A 19856-nucleotide genomic window follows, 5' to 3' on the forward strand; every position below is an offset into this window, starting at 1 on the left:
GGAGCATGCCCAGCTGCACTCCCGAGAGCAGCTCCCTCAGGGAGCCCCCAGGAGATCACAGCATTGCTCAGCTGGGAAAAGCCCCTGAAGCTCCAACCATTCCCCAGCACTGCCACGGCCACCACTGACCCATGGCCTCAGCCCCACAGCTCCAGGCTTTGGGATCCCTCCAGGGCTGGGCACTCCCCCATGGCCCTGGGCAGCTGGGACAGGGCTGGACAGCCCTTGGGGGAAGGAATTGTTCCCCAGCTCCAGCCTCAACCTGCCCTGGAACATCTTGGGGCTGTTTCCTCTCATCCTGCCTCTCAGGAACAGAGATCGACCTCTCCCTGGCCACAACCTCCTGTCAGGGAGTTGCTGAGCCCTCTGCTGCTCTGTAGGAGAGAAAATGCTGCCTCGGGGCATCTCCCTGACACAAAGGGAGTAAAGACTCAGCTCTTGGGTTTGCTAATTCTGTGAATTCCAGGGAACTGTGAATTCCAAAGAACTGTGAATTCCAGAGAACTCTGAATGGCTCCATCTTCTTACCCTCCACCTGCAGAGCCCTCTGGGCTGTGAGCCACTACCTGCGAGCTCCCTGCCCCTCCCCGCCTTGTACAGGGCCGTTTGTTACCTGAGGGCCTGTTCCTTGGCAGGCAGGGGCAGGATGGAGACATTCCCGTTCTTCAGTGGTTGTGGAGGCTCCTTCCTTGGACGGCTTCAAGACCCGTTCCCGTGCGACCCGATCTAGGTGGCCGTGCTTTGGCAGGGGTTTGGGCTGGATGGTCCCTCCCAACCCCCGCATGCCATGACTGCGGTGCCAGGCGCTGCCGGAGCCGCCCGTGCCCTGGACGCCGCCAGCTTGCTCCCCAGCGGGTTCCCAGCTGCGCCGGCCGCGGCGCTGCCCGTCCCCGCGCCCCGAGCCCCGGTCCCGCCGCCGCACTGATTGGCAGCTGTCAATCACACACCAGCGGCGGACTTTAGCGGCGCGGGAGGGCGAGGAAAGAAATGCCCCGAGGCCTCCCCGCGCCCAGCCGGCGGCATTTCCCACCCCCCCCCACCGCCGTGACCGGGCGGCGGCTGCCCGCACCCCCTCCGCACCCCCCGCACCGCCGTGACCGGGCGGCGGCTGCCCGCACCCCCTCCGCACCCCCCGCACCGCCCGCGCGCCAGGGGGCGCTGTGCGGGACAACGGCCGGGGGTGGCGCCGGCGCGAGAGGCGGGAGCGACGGGCCGGGGCCGCGGGGCCTGGGCGGGCTCTGCACAGCCCGTGCCGCTGCCGCAGCGCCTGCCCGTGCCGCAGCTCCTGCCCCGGCCCCGGCCCCGCGGCCGCAGGGGGCCATGGCGGACCTGCGCGATCGCCTCGAGCTGCTGGAGCGGCGGCTGGAGCGGGCGGAGGCGGTTCTGAGGGACGGGCTCCTCTTGGCCCTGCGGCTCCCTGCGGTATGGAGCGGGCCGGGGGCGGCCACGGGGTGAACCCGGCGGAGGGCGGCCTGGGGGGAGCTTGTGGGGCTGAGGGGCGGCTGGCGGTGGGCCGTGGGGACACGTGGGGGGCGATGGGGGCAAGAGGTGGGTTTGAGGGAGTTGCTTATGAGGGGTCTTGAAGGACGGGTCGCTTGCGGGGACATGGTGGGGCTGAGGGTGGCTCGGGAGGCTGGACGTGAGCCTGAGGGGACTCGGGGCCGTTGGGAGGTTGAGGGCTCTGGGAAGGAGCTTGGGGCTGCTTAGGGGCGGCTCGAGGGGCTGGGAGCTCTTTGTGGGCCTGCTGAGAGGGCTTTGAGGAGACTGGGTGAAGCCAGGGTGAGGTGAGCTGTGAGCAGGGCAAGTCGCACTCCTTACGGGGCTTCTGGGGAGCTGGTTTGTGGGCCGTTGAAGGGCTGGGGGAGGGAAGGTGTGTGCGAGGGGCTGGGAGCTGTTTGGGGTGCTCTGCCGCCTCCTACAGCCCAGCCCCTGTGCCCCCAGGTGCCCCTGACTTTCGAGGACGTGGCGGTGCGCTTCAGCAGGCAGGAGTGGGCGAGCCTGGACGAGGGGCAGAAGGAGCTGTACAGGGCCGTGATGGAGGACAACTACGAGATGCTGGTGTCCCTGTGTAGGCTTTGTTCACACTGCTTTGGCAGCCGCCAGCCCTTCCCGGGCAGCTCCCTCGGGGTTACTTTTCTGCCTCTTTCTGTTTTCCCCTGGGATCTCCTGCTCTGGTCCCTGTCTGCTCCGTGTGTTCTCCTGGTACAGAACAGGGACACGGAGCAACCTGGGTTGGCAGCACATAATTGCCTCTGCCACATCTGTGTTTTGCCATCAGCGAGGTGGCTGTGCCCCTCTGTCTGTCCTGGCTTGGGGAGTGAGGCTGGTTGTGCAGGGGGAGATCTTGTGGGGCAGCCTTTGGGCTGCTCCTCCTGCATTTTCCAATGCCGCTGCAGAGAAGCTTTCCATGAAGTCTGTTTGGCTTCAGTCTTAAAGGTCTTTTCCATCTCTAAACCATGCTGTGACACCCTGCTTAGCCCAGCCAGGGCCTTGTGCTCCTCATTTATTCTTTCCAGTGCTCAGATGATGGAGAGGGGGCCTGGGATTTCCTTGCCCTTGTTGCATCTCGGATGTGCCAAAGGGTGCTTTTTAGATTCTCCCTCGTGGAAGTGCTGCCTCCTGGGCCCTGTCTGCATCTGTAGCTCTGTCTGTGGAGATGGAGGTTCTTCTGGGCTGGGGCTGCCTCTGGACTGACAGTCTGATGCCTGTCTTGCTCTTGAACAGATTGTGCCCTCTCCAAGCCTGAGCTCTTAAATTGGATGGTAAGAGAAGAAGAGCTCTGCGAGCCACTGGAGCCAGAGCTGTGGGCAGCAGGTGACTCCCCAGCACCGGCTGCAGGTGTGTGACACTGGGTACAGCCCTGACGGGGTCCTGGGCAGGGGGCTGGGGACTGGAGGTCTCCTGTGCTGGCTGCAGATGGTCTGTGCTGGGAGAGAAACGTGGGAATGTGTGGTGGGACACAGGGATAGTGTGGGCCCCCTCCCCTGGGGGCTGGTGTATCCCGATGTCTGGGGGGTTTGGGAGGGAGGACCCTGAGCTCCTCGGGGCTGCCAGGTAGCTGGTGGTAAAGCCAAGTGCCCTTCTCAGTGATGGCCAATGGCTGGACAAGAGGCAACGGGCACAAGCTGGAACAGAAGAGGTTCCAAAGAAATATAAGGCAAAAATTCTTCAGTGTGAGGGTGAGGGAGCACTGGCAGGGGCTGCCCAGATGGGCTGTGGAGTGTCTCAGACATCCCAACCCAGCTGGATGAGTCCCTGTGTGCCCTGCTCTAGGTGGTGCTGCTCTGGCAGGGGGGTTGCACTGGATCAGCTTTGCAGCTCTCTCCCAGCCTTTGTGATTCGGTGACTCTGTGATTCTCCTCCCCAGAGCCAGGCTGCCCGAGCCATGGAGATGTGCTGGAGCTGAAGAGGAAGGAGCCTTGCAAGGGGGGCTGCAGGGAGCCGGAGGACAGCAGAAGCGTGCCGGTGCTGGCGAGCCGTGTGGCACGCAAGTGGGCGGCAAGCGCAGCCGCTGCCAGGGGGTCCATGCCCCCGCAGGGCAGCATCGCCCCTCCGGCCTGGGCAGCCCCCGTCCCTCCCAGAGCCGCCGCCATCCCGCCAGACCTCTGCCAGCCCACCCCGTCCCCTTCCTGCCCTCTCTCCGTGTGCTGCCGTGATGTGGGGAAGCCCAAGGGCTCTCTGTCACCTCCCCTCGCAGCAGGTACTCACCGTCCCTCCCTGCCAGGGGCTGGGGAGCTGCTGCTGTGCTCAGAGGGCTGCAGGGGGTTTGCACAGGGCTCTGTACACCCTTCAGACGGGACAAAAAAGGGTCCTGGCACTGAATCCTGCCGCCAGCCTCAGAGCCGTAAAGGCTGAGGCGTGGTGGGGGTTGAACCAGCCCACCCCGTCACCCCGAGCCTCGTGCAGGCTGCCTGCAGGGGGGTGGGGAGAGGCGAGGCAGGGGGGTGGGGGGAGGCGAGCCCTTTGCTGTGTGCCCCTCGTGCCGAGACCCCCGTGGAGGAGTGGCACTGAGCTTGTGAAAATTCCCCAGCAGATGCCGAGGTGGGGATCCCAACAGAGGAGCCACATGAGGAGCTGGCTGCCGAGACACCGGCTGCAGACACACCAGCTGCCGAGATGCTGGCTGCGGACACACCGGCGGCCGAGACGCTGGTTGTAGACACACCGACTGCTGAGACACTGGCTGCAGACACAGCAGCTGCCGAGATGCTGGCTGTGGCCACACCGGCTGCTGAGATGCTGTCTATGGACACACTGGCTGCCGAGACACCGGCTGCAGACACACCAACTGCTGAGATGATGGCTGTGGACACACCAACTGCTGAGATGCTGGTTGTAGACACACCGACTGCTGAGACACTGGCTGCAGACACAGCAGCTGCCGAGATGCTGGCTGTGGACACACTGGCTGCCGAGACGCTGGCTGTGGACACACCAACTGCTGAGATGCTGGCTGCGGACACACTGGCTGCCGAGATACTGGTTGTGGACACACTAACTGCTGAGACACTGGCTGCAGACACAGCGGCTGCCGAGACGCTGGCTGTGGACACACTGGCTGCTGAGACACTGGCTGCAGACACAGCGGCTGCCGAGACACTGGCTGTGGACACACTGGCTGCTGAGATGCTGGCTGTGGACACAACGGCTGCTGAGACACTGGCTGCAGACACAGCGGCTGCCGAGACACTGGCTGTGGACACACCAACTGCTGAGATGCTGGCTGTGGACACAGCGGCTGCTGAGACACTGGCTGTGGACACAGCGGCTGCTGAGATGCTATCTATGGACACACCAACTGCTGAGATGCTGGCTGTGGACACACCAACTGCTGAGATGCTGGCTGTGGACACACTGGCTGCTGAGACACTGGCTGCAGACACACCAGCTGCCGAGATGCTGGCTGTGGACACACTGGCTGCCGAGATACTGGTTGTGGACACACCAACTGCTGAGATGATGGCTGTGGACACACCGGCTGCCGAGATGCTGTCTATGGACACACCAACTGCTGAGATGCTGGCTGTGGACACACTGGCTGCCGAGACACCGGCTGCAGACACATCAGCTGCCGAGATGCTGGCTGTGGACACACTGGCTGCTGAGACACCGGCTGCAGACACATCAGCTGCCGAGATGCTGGCTGTGGACACACCAACTGCTGAGATGATGGCTGTGGACACACCGGCTGCCGACACACCAGCACAGCCTCAGATGCTCTCCAAGGCCCTGAAAGAGGAAGAGGACAGAGACCTGCGGAGCGGCAGCCCAGGCCTGGCAGCAGACGTCCCCAAAGAGCCGGCCAAAGAGGCGCAGGATGGCGAGGCCAAAGGCTCCTGCGTGGGCCCCCGCAGCACCACCCGTGACACGTACTTATGCCCCATCTGCAGGAAGAGCTTCCTGCTCAAGATCAACCTCGTCATCCACCAGCTGGGCCACAGGAACTGGCAGCCCTATATCTGCCCTCACTGCAGCTGCAGCTTCATGTCCAAGAAGAAGATGAGGCGTCACCTCCAGGACTGGGCGGCCAAGGGCTCCTGCCAGCCCTCCAAAGTGGAGAAGCATGACAGCCAGGCACCGTGCCCCAGCCAGGCACCGTGCCCTGCCACGCAGTCCCCAGCCCTGAGCCTGGACTGCCCCACGGCATGGCAGACGCCCAGCTCCACCACTTGCCTGCTGTCATCAGAGAAAGTCATGTACAAGTGCAACGAGTGCCTGGAGAACTTCTCCAGCCAGAGCTTCCTCATTGTGCACCAGCGCCGCCACACCGGCCACCACCTCATCTACTGCCCCTGCTGCGACCGCCGCTTCACCTGGACCTCAGACTTCATGCGGCACCACCAGCATCACACGGGCGAGCGGCCCTACCAGTGCGGCGTCTGCCAGAAGACCTTCAAGCGGCACTACCACCTGAACGTGCACCAGAGGACCCACGTGCTTCAGCATAGGCCTCGCCGCGTCCGGCCGCTCTTGCCGGCACCGCCGCCCTAAGAGCAGCACCAGAGCGGCTGGGAAGGTGCGAGGTGAACGCTGCGGCCCGGAGCTGGACATTCGCTCTTTGACCATGAACTGGGGTGGAGGTTGGAGGGTGGGCAGCATCACCCAGCTGTGCCATGAGGACGGAGGGCAGCCGGCCTGCGGTGCAGACCAGCTGCGGGTGCCGCAGGAGCCGGGGGGGATACTGGGACGGGTGCTTTGGGGGTGGTGACGGTGAGGGACTCGGTTGTTTGGCAGCGAGCGCCAATAGATGCTGTAGAGAGGATGTTGCTGAGTGCGGCTTCATTCGGGTACGGGGAGGGGGAGTCCTGGCGCTGCCCCCCGGGGAGAATGCGGGGGCGGGGGCAGGACATGGAGTGGTTCCTCCTGTGAGGTGTGAGGCTGGAGAAGCAGCGAGGGGCTGGGTGCTGAGGGAACCGGCGGGAGCTGCTTGTGCCAGGGTGCGGGGGTCCCGGGATGGGGATGGGATGAGGGAGTGGGGATGGCGGTGCAGGGGTCCTGAGGTGGGGATGGGGGGCGGTGCAGGAGTCCCAGGGCGGGGATAGGGTGCGGGGGTGGGGATGGGGTGCGGGGGTCCTGAGGTGGGGATGGGGGGCGGTGCGGGGTCCCAAGGTGGGGATGGGGGGCGGTGGGGGGGTCCCAGGGCGGGGATGGGGTGCGGGGGGCGGTGCGGGGGTCCCGGGGCGGGAGTGGGGTGCGGGGGGCGGTGCGGGGGTCCCGGGGCGGGGGTGGGGTGCGGGGGGCCCGCGGCGCGGGGGCGGTGTCGCGGCGGTGCTGCGGACGGGCCGCCAGGGGGCGCGGCGCGGAGCGGCAGCGCGCGGCCATGTCCCGCTGGGGCCCCGCTCAGGTACCGCGGGCGCGGGGAGGGGGGGCGGGAGGCGGCGGCGGCTCCACTCACCCCCCTGCCCTGCCCCTCTGCCCCCGCCCCGCGCCGCGGGACCGGCCCTGGGCCCCCCCCGTCCCGCCGGGCCGCCGCCGCAGGAGCCCGCGGCGCCGCGCTGGGGCGGGGTGCGGCGGGCCCGGGCCGGGCCTTGCGCCGCGCTGAGGGGCGGTTGGGGACGGGCCCGCCGGGAGCGCGGCCCCTCAGCGCGGCCTCTCCCCGCCGCAGGAGCCCGAGTGGGCGCCCGAGGCCTGGCAGCCGCTCCCGCCGCAGCCCCGCGGCCCCGAGGCGGAGAAGCCGGCGGCGGCCGCGCCCGAGATCTCGCTGTGGACGGTGGTGGCGGCGGTGCAGGCGGTGGAGAGGAAGGTGGAGTCGCAGGCCCTGAGGCTGCTGAGCCTGGAGGGGAGAGCGGAGACGGCCGAGAGGAAGGTGTCGGGGCTGGAGAAGGCGGTGCTGGAGTTCGGGAGCCGGCTGGAGCGCAAGTGGGCCGGGCTGGCCGCGCTGGTGCGGGAGAACAGCCGGCGCCTGGAGCACCTCGAGCGGCAGCTGCAGCGCCGCAGCCGCTGCGGCCCCGCGCCCGGCCCGGGCCCCGGCGGGGACGAGCCCAAGGTAACGGGGACGTGCCCAAGGCAGTAGGGAGTGAGCCCCGGGGAAGGGGGATGAGCCCCGGCCCATGAAAATGTGCCCACGGCGATGAAGAGGGACAAGCCCCAGCTCACAGGGATGTGCCCAGGGTGACAGAGACGAGCCCCAGGGTGACAGGGGTGAGCCCCAGGTGGCAAGGATGAACCCCAGATAATGCAGATGCGTCTGTGGTGATGGCCAGGCATGAGCCCTGGGTAACAGGGATGAGCCTGAGGTAGTGGAGACAAGCCCCAGCTAACGGGAACGTGCCCGAGGTAAGAGGGAGAAAGGCCGGCTGCCATGGGCGTGCTGTGCTCAGGGTAACAGGGACAAGCCTTGGGTAACGAGCACCAAGCCCAGGTAATGGGAACAAAACGAGGTAATAAAGATGTGCCCAAGGTGACTGTGTGGCCAGTGAGCTGTGGCACAGGCACTGTGGGGAGCTGTGGAGATGCTCTGCAGGGAGAGCCAGCGTGCCAAGGCGGCAGTCAGAGACTCCTCAGTGATTTGGGGGAGCAGAGCGCAGCCCCCCCGGGCATTTTGAGCCTCGTTGGGTCCCAGTGATCCCTGCAGCAGTGAGTGTTGCCTTCTCCCTGCCGTGTTCCTGTCCCAGGGGGTGACTGCTCACCTGGCTGCCTCAGGTCAAGGGAACAGGAGGTGTCGGTGGACCTGTCCTGGCTGTATGTGGGGAGAAACAAGTGAAGAAAACCTCACTCTGCCAGCTTGAAATTGTTCCCCGGTCCAGGCTATGGGAGGGCTCCTTTTCCTGGCAGCTCTGGACACACGCTGCTTTCACCCCACCAAGCTTTCCTGGGGAGCGGTGGGGCTGGGACAGGGTGGCTGAGGTGAGGAAGCAGCAAAATGGTGCCTGTTGTGGTTTCAGGTGCCAGTGGCGGGTGAGGATGAGGCGGCCAGTCTGCCAGAGCAGGAGTGGGAGAGCCTGGAGAGCCAGCAGAAGGAGCTCTGCAGGATGGGCACCAAGGGCAGCTACGAGGCCGTGGTCTCTCTCGGTGAGGATCAGTCTTGGCTCCCCTGTCAGACTTGTTGCCATCCCTGGGCTGAAGGTGGCTGCCCAGAGGCTGCTGTGTGGTCTGGGTCTGTGCAGAACCAGTGGTAAGAGGTGACACTGTTACGTGATTAAGGTTTGGTGCTCCTGGGTTATCACAGACCACAGGATGGTGGGTGCTGGAAGGGCCCTGCAGAGCTCATCCAGTGCTAAAGCAGGTTCCCCTGGCTCAGGGGGCACAGGAACATGTCCAGGTGGGTTTGGACACGAAGAAGGAGCCTCCACACCCTCCCCTGGGCAGCCTGGCCAGGGCTCCCTCACCTCAGCACCAAAGCAGTTTCTTCCTGTGTTTAAGTGGAACTTTTTAGTGTGAGGATGAGCTCTGGGGGCCCCTCCAGCCACACCATGGGGGATTGTGTGTAACCTGTGATTCTGTGTTGTGGGTGACACTGTCCTTCCTGCTCACCCCGTGCATCTGAAGGACACCTCGTCCTGCCAGCACACGCAGAGGCACCCGGACACTGCCAGGCCTTGGCCCTCTGTCAGCCCTGCCCTGCCAGGCTTTGCCCCTGTAAGCAGCAACACTGCAGGAGGAGCCTGTTGGAGGTCCTGGCTCAGCACGGTGTCTGTGGGAGCAGAGCAGAGCCCAGCCCGTGCTGTCAGGGCAGAGGATGGTGGGGATTGTGGCTGATGTGCCCACGCTGTGTCCTGCAGCCTGGCTTCCCGTTTCCTGCCAGGACATAGACCACCCTTCAGGGCTTTTGCCATCAATTTTAGCACTAATTCTTTTGGGCTGCGATTTGAAAGGCCAAGGAGTGCCCAACAGTCACTTCTCGAGGTGACTGCACTCATGTGCCTGGTTTGGCTGACACCAGCCAGCCCTGGCAACCCTGAGCCACTGCTCTGGGAGCTCCGCTGGGTGCCCCACAGCTCCCCTGTGCCAGGGCAGCAGGGGCCAGTCCCTGGGGTCAGCACTTCATGGCTGTGATTTCTCCTCCCAGGGCCTGAGGACACCAGCTCCAAACCTGCTCTGCAGCTGCCAGCTGAGGCCAGGGAGGATGCAGCAACGAGGGCCCACGGCTGTTGGAGAACGGAGCGGTGGTTGGACACCTGCCTGATGGTGAGTCCCAGCAGCCCCGGCTGCCCACGGAGCCCAGGGGCCTGCAGCCTGCCCACAGCAGTGCCCCTGCTGCCCACGGAGCCAGGGGCCTGCAGCCTGCCCACAGCAGTGCCCCTGCTGCCCATGGAGCCCAGGGCCTGCAGGCCTGCCCACAGCAGTGCCCCTGCTGCCCACGGAGCCCAGGGGCCTGCAGCCTGCCCACAGCAGTGCCCCTGCTGCCCACGGAGGCCAGGGGCCTGCAGCCTGCCCACAGCAGTGCCCCTGCTACTCCTGCTCCAGACCCATGGCCCTGGTTCCAATCTGACATGGGGTCAGAGCTGTCTGTAATTTAGGCTGTGTGACTGGGGGCTCCTTAACACTTTTCAGTCCAAATCTCTAAGCCCAGAAGAGCCTCCTTGCCAAAAAGCAAAGTGGAAAATAGAGCATGGCTTAGGGTGAGGGCAGTGCTGGGGGTGTGTGCCAGCAGACAGACACTCCCTGCTGCTCCAAGGAGGCTTTGCCATGATCCTTCTCCTCTGAGGCAGCCCCTTGAGCTCTTCTGTTCTGGACTCTGCAGCCTTAGTTTTGCCTTCAAGCGTCCTCTATTTTGGTTCCTCTATGGGTATGACACTTCCAGCCCACCTCAGCCACCCCAGGGCTCCAGCCAGGTACCCAGATAACCTCTGGCTCCTGCACCTCCCGCTCTGCTCTGGGTGAGACCTTCCCAATCCGTTTTCTCAAGGAGCATTTGCTGGTTCATCTCACCAAGGAGCTGCAGGGGAAGCTCCTGCCGGGGCTGGGGGCACGGAGAGCTGCCCTTGCTGGGACTGAGCTGCTGTCTCTCTGCAGGTGAGAAGATCGTGATCAAGACAGAAGAGCAGCAGCCCTGGAGGAAGGAGCCGAGATCCTGGCTGTGCCACAGACACCCTCGGGGAGGCTGGAAGAGGAGGTTCCCCTGGGGGCAGGAGCAGCCCTGGGAGAGCCACGCCGGCCTGGACGAGCAGAAGGCGGTGGGAGAGGCCTTGGGCGAGTTCTGCAGCCACGGCACCGCGCAGCCCGAGTTCAAGCCGGTGTTGCTGGTGCCGGCGGAAGCCCACCCTGCGCCGGGCTTGCCCTTCCCACCGGAGCACGTGCTGGGCGCGGCACGCACCGAGCAGGCCGCCGTGCCTGTGCCTGCCGCAGGGGACGCCGCTGGCGGGGGATGAGGCCGGCGGAGGCGGCGGCGCTGCAGCCCCTCCCCCGCGGAGCGCGGCGCCTGCGGCTGGAAGAGCGCGCGGCTGAAGCGCGGGCTCCTGGCGCGGCAGCAGAGCCAGGCCAGGAAGGGCGGCGGCTCCTTCATCTGCGCGGCCTGCGGCAAGAGACCTGGCGCACCACGCGGCGCTGCTGCACGGCACCAGCGGCTGCACCACGGGCGAGAGGCCCTTCCAGTGCCCGGCCTGCGGCAAGAGCTTCAACGAGAAGTCCAACCTGAACAAGCACTACCGCATCCACACGGGCGAGCGGCCCTACCGCTGCGCCGCCTGCGGCAAGGGCTTCATCCAGAAGCACCACCTGCAGAAGCACCAGCGCATCCACGGCGGGCAGCTGCGGGCCGGCTGGGCCGGCCGGGCCCCGCGCGCCAGCGCCGCCGGCGAGCGGCTGTACCGCTGCATCGAGTGCGCCGAGAGCTTCCCCCAGAAAGCGTCGCTGGAGGAGCACCAGCGCCGGCACACCCAGCAGGCGGCCCTTCCAGTGCAGCGGCTGCAGCAAGAGCTTCCGCCACCGCCAGTCGCTCAACCACCACCAGAAGGTGCACGCCGCGGCCGGCAGCGTGCCGTCCCGCGGCGGGAGCTGGAGAGCAGCCCCTGCGAGGCTCTGCCCCTGGACAACCGGTAGTGTGGGGTTGGCGGAGGGAAGGAGCCGCATCTCTGCGCGGCTGCGGCTGCAGCAGCCTGTGACGGCGGGACACGGTTGTCGTGGCGTGGTGTCACACCCTGGCGGGGCCTGGCGCGGCGCCGTGGGCTGGCTGCAGCGCCCCTGGGGCTCGTGGCGCTGCTGTGGGGCTGACCACGGTGCCGTGAGGCTTGTGGCGTCACCATGGGGCTGCCCACAATGCCATCGGGCTGTGTGTGCATTGCCGTGGGGCTCGCTGCACCGCCGTGGTGCTGGCCACGGCGCCGTGGGGCTCACGGCACTGCCGTGGGGCTCTGCACCGCCTGGGCCTCAGGAGGAGGAGGAGGGTGGCAGGAGGAAGGTGCTGTGGTGGGGAGGCTGCCCCAGGCTGCGGTGCCGGTGCTGGTGGAGGGGGCTGTGGGCAGGAGCGGAGCCGGGGGGCTCAGGGGGATTCAGGTGGAGGGGGCGCGGGGGCAGGTCCCGGCGGGCGGCAGCGAATGAACACGCCGGGAAGAGACTTGGATAAAAGACCGGGCTGATGTGGTGTCCTGCTGAGCTCTGGGGGTGGGCAGGGGCTGGCACACAGGGACCCGCCGGGACAGAGACCCCCGAGGCTGCTCCAGGCCCTGAGCTCTGAGGGAGGAGCAGGGATGAGCCCTCCCAGGGACCCCAAGCTGGGAGCCCGGGTGGGATGGGGAAGCATGGCTGGAGGGCTCTGGGCTTCCTGACCTGACCTGGGGCCTGTGCTGGGGCCAGTGTGATTCAGCCACCTGGGTGAGGGGACAGAGGAACCCTCAGTGACTTCCCCTGATGGCATCAAGCTGGGAGCAGTGGCTGATGCACCAGAGACTGAGCTGCCAGTCAGGAAAGCTGGGCAGAGAGGAACCTGCTGAGGGTCACCAAGGGCAAGGGCAGAGTCCAGAGCAGACCAGATGTTACACCAGTGTCCTCTTCCAAGATGTTTCATCTTCTGAGACAGGCTGGAGCACAGGCAGTGCCCCTGGCCTGGGAGGAGAGACTGCTTTGGTGCTGGAGGGAGCCCTGGCCCAGGCTGCCCAGGGAGGGTGTGGAGGCTCCTTTTCATGTCCAGCCCCAGCTGGACACGTTCCTGTGCCCCGAGGGAGGGGAACCTGCTTGAGCAGGGGGTTGGGCTGGATGAGCTCTGCAGGGCCCTTCCAGCACTCAGGGATTCTGTGCCTGCAGCTAGGGACTGAGACATGCTGGGAGTTCCCAGTGAGGCCCAGGATCACGGCAGAGGGCCAGAGCATCCCCCCTGGGTGGGCACGGGCAGGTCGGGGCTCTGCAGGGCGCCAGGAGGGCACAGGGGCTGAGCCCAGGCTCTCCCAGGGACTCTGGGCGCTCATGGTCTGGTTTGCCCCAGCCCAGCCCCACTCTTGGGGCTCAGGGGCAGGTGACAGCCCCCTACCACCCCCCTGGGGCATCTCCCAGGGTCTCCCCCCGACCCCTGGGTCCCAGCCAAGCTCCCTGAGCACACAGACCTACAGACAAATACTTTATTGATTCAGCAGCCTGAGAAGGGGCCCTGGGCTGGCCCAGCACACGCTGGTCCCTCACAACAGCAGCTGGAGCAAGGCCCTGGCTGGGGCAGTGGGCCCCAGGGAGATGCCAGCTCCTGCCCACCCCCCAGCCAGTCCTCTCCTGCAGCACTGGCTCCAACTGGGCCTTACTGGGATCTCTGGGGTAACCCGCTCGGTCGCCCAGAGCCGTGCGGGCTGTGCCGGAGCTGCCACCCCCTGGGGGCTGAGGGCTCAGCCCAGGCACACACTGTTGTCCCAGGGGGCAGGAACCCGGGGAGAAACGCCCCTCACCTGCCCTGAGCAGCCAGCAACACAACAAGGGGATGAGCAAAATGCCTGGAGAGGGACAGAGAACGAGAGACAGCAAATCATTACATCAAACAACCGAAGAAAAACCACCCTGCAGATAACTCAGAGTCCGGTTCAGGCCCTGGGCCGGTGCCCCTGTGTGCCCAGGAGTGTGGGTGGCACGCGGGCTGGGGCACCCCCAAACTCAGGGGGCTCCAGTCCCCCCCTGCCTGGGCCCTTTGAGGTAGCTATAGCACAGCTCACGTCCCGGGGACTCGGCGGGACACGAGCTGCGGTTGGGGGAGTGGGGCCTGCCCTGGGGAGGGGGCTGCTCCCGAGCCCCAGCCCCACGACGGCACCCGCGGGGGCTGCCTCAGGGGGCAGCTCACCCCTGGCACATCCCTAAAGTGCCTGTGGCTCTGTGCAGGCCGCTCCCGAGGCCACCACCCTGCGCAGCAGCCACGGGCAGCGGCTGAGCGCGGCCGCAGCGCGGGGCGTGACGGAGCCCTCGCAGCTTGGCTCTGTGCTGGTGCCTCAACTTCTCACCCTTCTCCTGCCCAGGAAGCTCAAACCCAGCGGCCAAGGTGGCTCACAGCCCCCAGTGCAAAATCACAGCTGGGGCAGGTTCCTGCAGGGACAGGAGCTCAGACACGACACCCCCCATCAGCAGGAACCCGCCTGGCTCCAGCTGCTCTGGAAACGTGATGCCCTGAGGGGCCCCACCCGAGGGAGGGCACAGAGATGCCCTCGCTGGGGTGGGGGGGTGTCACAGGGGCTGGGTCAGGAAATGCCACGTTCTCTGCTCAGCTCTGTCTCCTGCTCTGCCCGTGTAACTGTTCCCTGCACAGGGCAGCGCCAGCAGCAGGGCCTGTGTGACCTGATCTAGGTGGAACCTGCCTCAGCAGGGGGTTGGACTGGATGAGCTCTAAAGGTCCCTTACAACCCTCCCATTCTGTGATCCTATGACCCGGGAAGCCCAGCTCCAGCTGCTGCTGGCAACCGCCCCGGGTGGGCACACCAGGAGCTCAGGGGAGGGTCAGCAGCAGCCAAGACAGCGAGGGCAAAGCATCTGGCATCCCCAGATTGCTTGGTGAGGTTGGGACCAACCTTCTGAGCCTTCCACCACGGGGGGAAAGCGCGTCCCGGGCAGCAGCCGCGGCGGCTCCCGCGCCAGGGTCCCGGCCGGTGCGCACTCCCCGCCGAGGGCCGTTCCCTGCAGCAGCAGCAGCAGCAGCGCCCGGCGCCGCCCTCACTTCCCCATCAGCCCGCTCAGCGCCGCGCGGCACCCGAGCCTGACCACGGGCTGTGCCACGCGCCCGCCCGAGCTCTTGCCCGCTGCCCCCAGCACCATGGCACACGCCGGCAGCGCCGCGCCCGGGCTGGCCACGGGGCCGTTGGGCGCCGGCGCCGGGGGAGGCTGCTGCGGCGGGGGCTGCGGCGGGGGCTGTGCCAGGGGCTGTGCCGGGGGGAGCGGGGGCTGCGCCGCGGCGTTCTGGCGCTCGTGGATCTTCTGGTGGCGCACGAGGTGAGTCCGGCGCGTGAAGCGCTTCTGGCAGCAGGGGCAGCAGTGGGGCCGCTCCCGCCAGTGCGTCTGCAGGTGCCGCTGCAGTGAGAAGCTGCGCGACAGGATCTTCTTGCACAAGTGGCACTTGAGCACGGGCTTGGGCCGAGCTTTGAGGCTGTGCTGCTGCTGCTGCGACGGGCACGCGCCCGCCAGCCCGCCCCGCTCCGGCTCCCCCGCCGGCTGCCCGGGCCAGGGGCCGCCCGGGCCGGGGCTCACCCCGCACGAGGCCTCCTGGAACTTCCTCCTGGGCCGGATCCTCAGCTCCGGGTGGACGTTGCCCCAGACCTTGGCCCCGAAGGCCCTGTCCTTGGTGTGGATGCTCTGGTGAAGGTCCAGGTGGCGCTTGTCCGCGAAGCTGATCTCGCAGAGGCCGCACTCGTAGGGCCCGTCCTTGGCGTGGCTGCGCTGGTGGATGATGAGGTTGATCTTGAGGCGGAAGCGCTTCCCGCACTCGGTGCAGGGGTGACCCCACTCCCGCACGAACCCGCGCCGGCAGTTGCCCATCAGCAGGCTGCTGCTCTCGCTCCGTATCGGCTTCTTCTTGCTCTTGGCTTTGGGCTGCTCGCTTTTGGGGCACTCCTGCGTCTCTGGGCCATGCAACGCCCCAGGCTCCTCTTGCTTCACCTGCAGGGCTTCAGCCCCCTCACACGCCGCTTCCTTCTCCGTCAAAGAGCCCTCCTCTGAAACACACCATGACAGGCACTGCTCAGGCACGGTCCCAGCTCCAGGCAAGTGCCAAAGCACCCAGCAGGCTTTTGGTGACATGGGAGCTCCCAAAAAATCCCAGAGTGCTGGGGGCTGGAAGGGCCCTGCAGAGCCCATCCAGTGCCACCCCCTGCCAAAGCAGGTTCCCCTCACTCAAGAGGGCACAGGAACGTGTCCAGGTGGGTTTGGGAACCTCCGGAGAAGGGGCAGCTCTCCCACAGTGCAGCAGAGCTGCAGGAAGGAATCACACCCCTGGCACCAGTTTCTGACAGGAGGAACCCTACCTGGGCTGCTGGTCCATCTGCAGAGACCACAGGGCTGAGACGCCCAACACCAGCCCCTTCCCTTGCTCTGTACAGACAGAGGGGCCCCAACCAATCCTCTCCTTCCCTGTTTCAAGCCCGTTGGTGAGGGGGGAGCTGCCTCCTGCCTGCAGGACTCTGTGCCCCCTGCCCAAAGCCACTCACCCGCGCTGGCTTCTGACAGATCCTCTCCCAGCTCTGCCTCGGGCTCCTCCTCCCCGTGCCCCTTGTGCTGCACACTCAGGGATGTGACGTTCATCACCAGGATGGGCAGCTCTGCTTACACACAACAGCAACTGTGTAAAGCCTTGTGGAGCTTTCCCATGTCCTCCCTGCTGGGAGGAGGAAGCAGGCCCTGGAACCCATAGAACCTACCTGGGTCAGCTTCCAGTGGGGCTGCATCTTCTCCCAAAGCCTCTGCCTTCTGCTTCAGCTCTTCTCCTGGCTGGGGGAGCTTCTGGCTGGCTGGGGCATTGGGCTGGGGGAGCTTCTGGTTCTCTGTGGTGTCCATCTGGGAGGGCTTCTGGTTCTCTGTGGTGTCCATCTGTGGAGACTTCTGGTTCTCTGTGGTGTCCATCTGGGAGGGCTTCTGGTTCTCTGTGGTGTCCATCTGTGGAGGCTTCTGGTTCTCTGTGGTGTCCATCTGGGAGGGCTTCTGGTTCCCTGTGGTGTCCATCTGTGGAGGCTTCTGGTTCTCTGTGGTGTCCATCTGGGAGAGCTTCTGGTTCTCTGTGGTGTCCATCTGGGAGGGCTTCTGGTTCTCTGTGGTGTCCATCTGGGAGGGCTTCTGGTTCTCTGTGGTGTCCATCTGTGGAGGCTTCTGGTTCTCTGTGGTGTCCATCTGGGAGGGCTTCTGGTTCCCTGTGGTGTCCATCTGGGAGGGCTTCTGGTTCTCTGTGGTGTCCATCTGTGGAGGCTTCTGGTTCTCTGTGGTGTCCATCTGTGGAGGCTTCTCGTTCCCTGTGGTGTCCATCTGGGAGGGCTTCTGGTTCTCTGTGGTGTCCATCTGTGGGGGGTTCTGGCTGGTTGTGGTGTCCATCTGTGGGGGCTCCTGGTTCTCTGTGGTGTCCATCTGTTGGGTATTCTGTCTGGCTGTGGTGTCCATATGTGGGGGGCTGTGGCTAGCTGTGGTGTCCATCTGTGGCAGGCTCTGTCCCCCTGGGATGGGTGCTAGGGGAGGCTCCTGGCTGCCCTCGGCACAGAGCTCTTCCTCCCTCTCAATGCGGGACAGGATGTCGGGTTTGGACACGGCGTAGTCTGCTCAGGGGCAGAGGAACAGAGGACAGCCTGTGTTATCCAGAGCTGGCTGCACCTTTGCTCTGGGGGACTCCCAAATCACCCTTTCCCTCTCTCCCCAATTCTGCCTGCTCTGCGTGGAGCTGTGAGCCACAGGGCCCACAGGAGGAGCAGCTCTGAGCCCTTGCTACAATGTCCTGGAGAAGCTGAAGCCTCAGCTTCCCCCAGCAGCACAGCAGGTGCTGCCTTTGGTGGGGAACAGCTGACAGCCCAGACCTTCAAGGGCTGAAATGATTCTGTGTCTGTCACCCAAGTCCTGAGCAGGCTGGATCTCTACCAAGGCAAAGGAAACGTCCCTGGTACTTTGCACAGAGCCAGCAGACAAGTCTGAAGGGCGATTATCAGGCTGCACCCTGAGAGTTCCCGACCTGTGCTGGCAGATTACGGCAGCTCCCTGCCCTGGGAGCCGCTGCCCGTCCCCAGCAGCTCCCCGGGGGATGGCTCTGTGGTGACAGCTGTGACCTGCTCACCACCGTCACTGCCTGTGGGTGCCTCCTGCTCCGCTGCCCGCTGAGCAGCAGCAGGAAGGGGAAGCACGTGGGGACTGCCAGAGGCTGGGCCCATCCTCCCCGCAGCACCCGGCCCAGGCCTTACCCAGGGACACCAGCATCTCGTAGTTGCCCCTCATCACGGCCCAGTACAGCTCCTTCTGCCAGCGCTCCAGCCTCTCCCACTCCTGCTCATTGAAGTACACTGAGACGTCATCGAACGTCAGCGGCACCTGGAGCCACAAAGGGCAGCTGCTGAGGGAGAGCCAGCACGGCCCCAGCAGCACAGACCGTGTGGGGCAAGGGCTGGGGCCTGCCCTGGAGCCACCCCGACCCCAGGCAGGGCCACAGGCTGGGCCACAGGGGCTGGAAACTGCCCACGGGGAAAGGGCTGAGGAATGGGGATCTTCAGCCTGGACAAGAGGAGGCTGAGGAGAGAAAGGAGCGCTCTCTGCAGCTCCCTCACAGGAGGCTGCGGCTGGAGGTGAATCGGTCTCTGCTCCCAAGTCATTAGGACAAGAGGAAACAGCCTCAAGTTGCCCCAGGGGAGGTTGAGATTGGAGCTGGGGAACAATTCCTTCCCCCAAGGGCTGTCCAGCCCTGTCCCAGCTGCCCAGGGCCGTGGGGGAGTGCCCAGCCCTGGAGGGATCCCAAAGCCGTGGGTCAGTGGTGGCTGTGGCAGTGCTGGGGGACTGTTGGCCTCGAGGAGCTTCAAGGGCTTGTCCAGCCCAGAGGATCGTGTGAGCCCTGAGGGAGGGCACAGCCCGGGGCTGCGGGGCACGGCCCAGCGCTGCACCACACTCCCCGGCGCCTCGGGGCCCATCGGGACCTCGTTACCTTGGGGATCTCTCCCCGCGAGCCCGGCGGCAGCCGCAGGATCCAGAAGTTCCTGTTCTTCAGGAGGTTCTCCACGTTGTCCAGGCGCTGCTGGAGCTGCCCGCAGGCCTGCAGGAGGCTGCCCAGCGCCGCCAGGTTGCTGCCCAGCTCCCCGACCAGGTTCTCGCAGGCCAGCAGCCTGCGCTCGGCCCGCTCCGTGCGGCTCCGCAGCTCCTGCAGCAGCCCGGCCTCCGCCTGCGGCCCCATGGCGCGCTCGGCCCTGCGCCGGGGTGTCCCCGAGTCCTGCGGGGAGCGGAGCGCAGGGGCAGCGCGGGCGGACCCCGGCCCCTGGCCCCCGCTGCCGGGAGCCCCGCGCGCCCCGCCGCCCTTCCCCGGCCCGGCCCGGCCCGACCCGGCCCGACCCATCCCGTCCCGTCCCCGCTCCCGGGGCCCCGGCCCGTCCCGGTCCCGGCGCGGCCTCACCTTAAGCGGGCCCCGGCGGGACATGGCGGCCGCCGACGGCCCCGCGCGCCCTGCGCCCGCGCCGCCCGCCGTGCCGACAGGGGGCGCCCGTGCGGGGGCGGGGCCTGCCCGGGGCGGCGGGGCTGCGGCGCCCCCGGCGGCGGGAGGAACCCCCGCGCTGCCGCCCCCCACAGGGAGTGGCGGTCCCCGGGCCGACCCCCAGCACCGCGGCTGTCACGCGAGGGGCTTCCCCGCCGTGTCCTCCCCGAACGCAGCCGCTGCCTCCGGCTCGCTGCCTTTATTCGCGGTTGGCAAAGCCCCAGGAGCAGTTTAGGGGAACACGGAGGGGCTGAGCCTGCGTGGGCACAGGCTGGGGGTGGGTATAGGCGGGGTGGGCACAGGCAGGGGATGGGCACAGGCTGAGGGGTGGGCACAGGCAGAGGGCACAGGCAGGGGGTGGGCACAGCCCCCCCGGCCGCCGCAGCGCAGGGAAGGGGCGGCTGAGCCCCCAGGGCCGTGCCCGGCTGCCGGCCGCGCTCCTCACTGCGGCTGCTCCTGCGAGGCACCGTCAGGGTCCCCGTGCCCGGCTCCGGCCGCGGGCAGCGGACGGGGCCCCCGCCGGGGCTGCGCCGGGCCGCTGCCGGGGGGGCTCCGGGGTCGCGCTGGTTCCTCGCTCCGGGCCGTGTCCTGCAGGAGCGGGCGCGGGTCACGCGGAGCGCGGGCGATGCGGAGCCCCGGGCCCGGCACGTCGGGGCACCGGCGTCCCCCTCGCCTCGGCCGCTGGCCCGTCCGCCCCCGCCCGCCCGCCGCAGCCTCCCGGTCCTCATCGCCGAGCCGCGACACCGAACCTGACTCCTGCGGGGACAGACGTGGGTGCGGGAGCGGCCGCTGCCGCGGGGCCCGACGGCATCGTCGAGGC

The 19856-nt window shown here is 66.7% G+C and overlaps 3 protein-coding genes across 6 annotated transcripts; 2 read left to right on the forward strand and 1 right to left on the reverse strand.

Moving 5' to 3' along the window:
• Nucleotides 1-1228: 1228 nt before the first annotated feature.
• LOC104559574 (uncharacterized) lies at nt 1229-12004 on the forward strand. Its single transcript, XM_061997428.1, is given in 11 exon segments — nt 1229-1422; nt 1942-2068; nt 2725-2838; nt 3368-3700; nt 4031-5981; nt 6167-6287; nt 7106-7486; nt 8385-8511; nt 10456-10777; nt 10890-11319; nt 11321-12004. Coding segments are annotated over 11 exon segments (4692 nt in total). The 5' UTR covers nt 1229-1320.
• On the forward strand, nt 6802-10743 carry LOC133625583 (zinc finger protein 282-like). The gene is made up of 5 exons (XM_061997503.1): nt 6802-6844; nt 7106-7486; nt 8385-8511; nt 9509-9627; nt 10456-10743. The coding sequence occupies exons 1-5, from the start codon at nt 6821-6823 to the stop codon at nt 10468-10470; spliced, it is 666 nt and encodes a 221-aa protein (XP_061853487.1). The 5' UTR covers nt 6802-6820; the 3' UTR covers nt 10471-10743.
• A 974-nt stretch (nt 12005-12978) lies between the features above and the next one.
• On the reverse strand, nt 12979-19004 carry LOC104563133 (zinc finger protein 777). Of its 4 annotated transcripts, none has more exons than XM_061997484.1 (7): nt 18959-19004; nt 18497-18778; nt 17766-17892; nt 16251-17132; nt 16041-16151; nt 15085-15548; nt 12979-13352 (listed from the first exon to the last, which is right to left on the reverse strand). In XM_061997484.1, exons 1-7 carry the CDS (start codon nt 18980-18982, stop codon nt 13248-13250), a joined length of 1995 nt encoding a protein of 664 aa, XP_061853468.1. In that variant the 5' UTR covers nt 18983-19004; the 3' UTR covers nt 12979-13247. The 4 variants fall into 4 exon arrangements, 3 of the variants coding, with proteins under 3 accessions (XP_061853468.1, XP_061853466.1, XP_061853467.1); XR_009818839.1 differs by having other exon boundaries at nt 13271-13352; nt 14412-15548; XM_061997482.1 differs by having other exon boundaries at nt 13259-15548.
• Between the last annotated feature and the right edge of the window lie 852 nt (nt 19005-19856).

Source organism: Colius striatus, chromosome 5 (genome assembly GCF_028858725.1).
Source record: "Colius striatus isolate bColStr4 chromosome 5, bColStr4.1.hap1, whole genome shotgun sequence".
NCBI lineage: Eukaryota > Metazoa > Chordata > Aves > Coliiformes > Coliidae > Colius > Colius striatus.

Excerpts from the sequence above, each read along its gene's own strand:
- LOC133625583 (XM_061997503.1), top strand. The coding sequence starts at position 6,821 with ATGTCCCGCTGGGGCCCCGCTCAG. Across the intron at positions 7,487-8,384 it reads CCGGCGGGGACGAGCCCAAG|GTGCCAGTGGCGGGTGAGGA; the intron begins GTAACGGGGACG and ends TTGTGGTTTCAG. Across the intron at positions 8,512-9,508 it reads CGAGGCCGTGGTCTCTCTCG|GGCCTGAGGACACCAGCTCC; the intron begins GTGAGGATCAGT and ends TTCTCCTCCCAG.
- LOC104563133 (XM_061997482.1), bottom strand. The coding sequence starts at position 18,982 with ATGTCCCGCCGGGGCCCGCTTAAG. Across the intron at positions 18,779-18,958 it reads CCCGCCGGGGCCCGCTTAAG|GACTCGGGGACACCCCGGCG; the intron begins GTGAGGCCGCGC and ends CGCTCCCCGCAG. Across the intron at positions 17,893-18,496 it reads CGCGGGGAGAGATCCCCAAG|GTGCCGCTGACGTTCGATGA; the intron begins GTAACGAGGTCC and ends TTGTGGCTCCAG.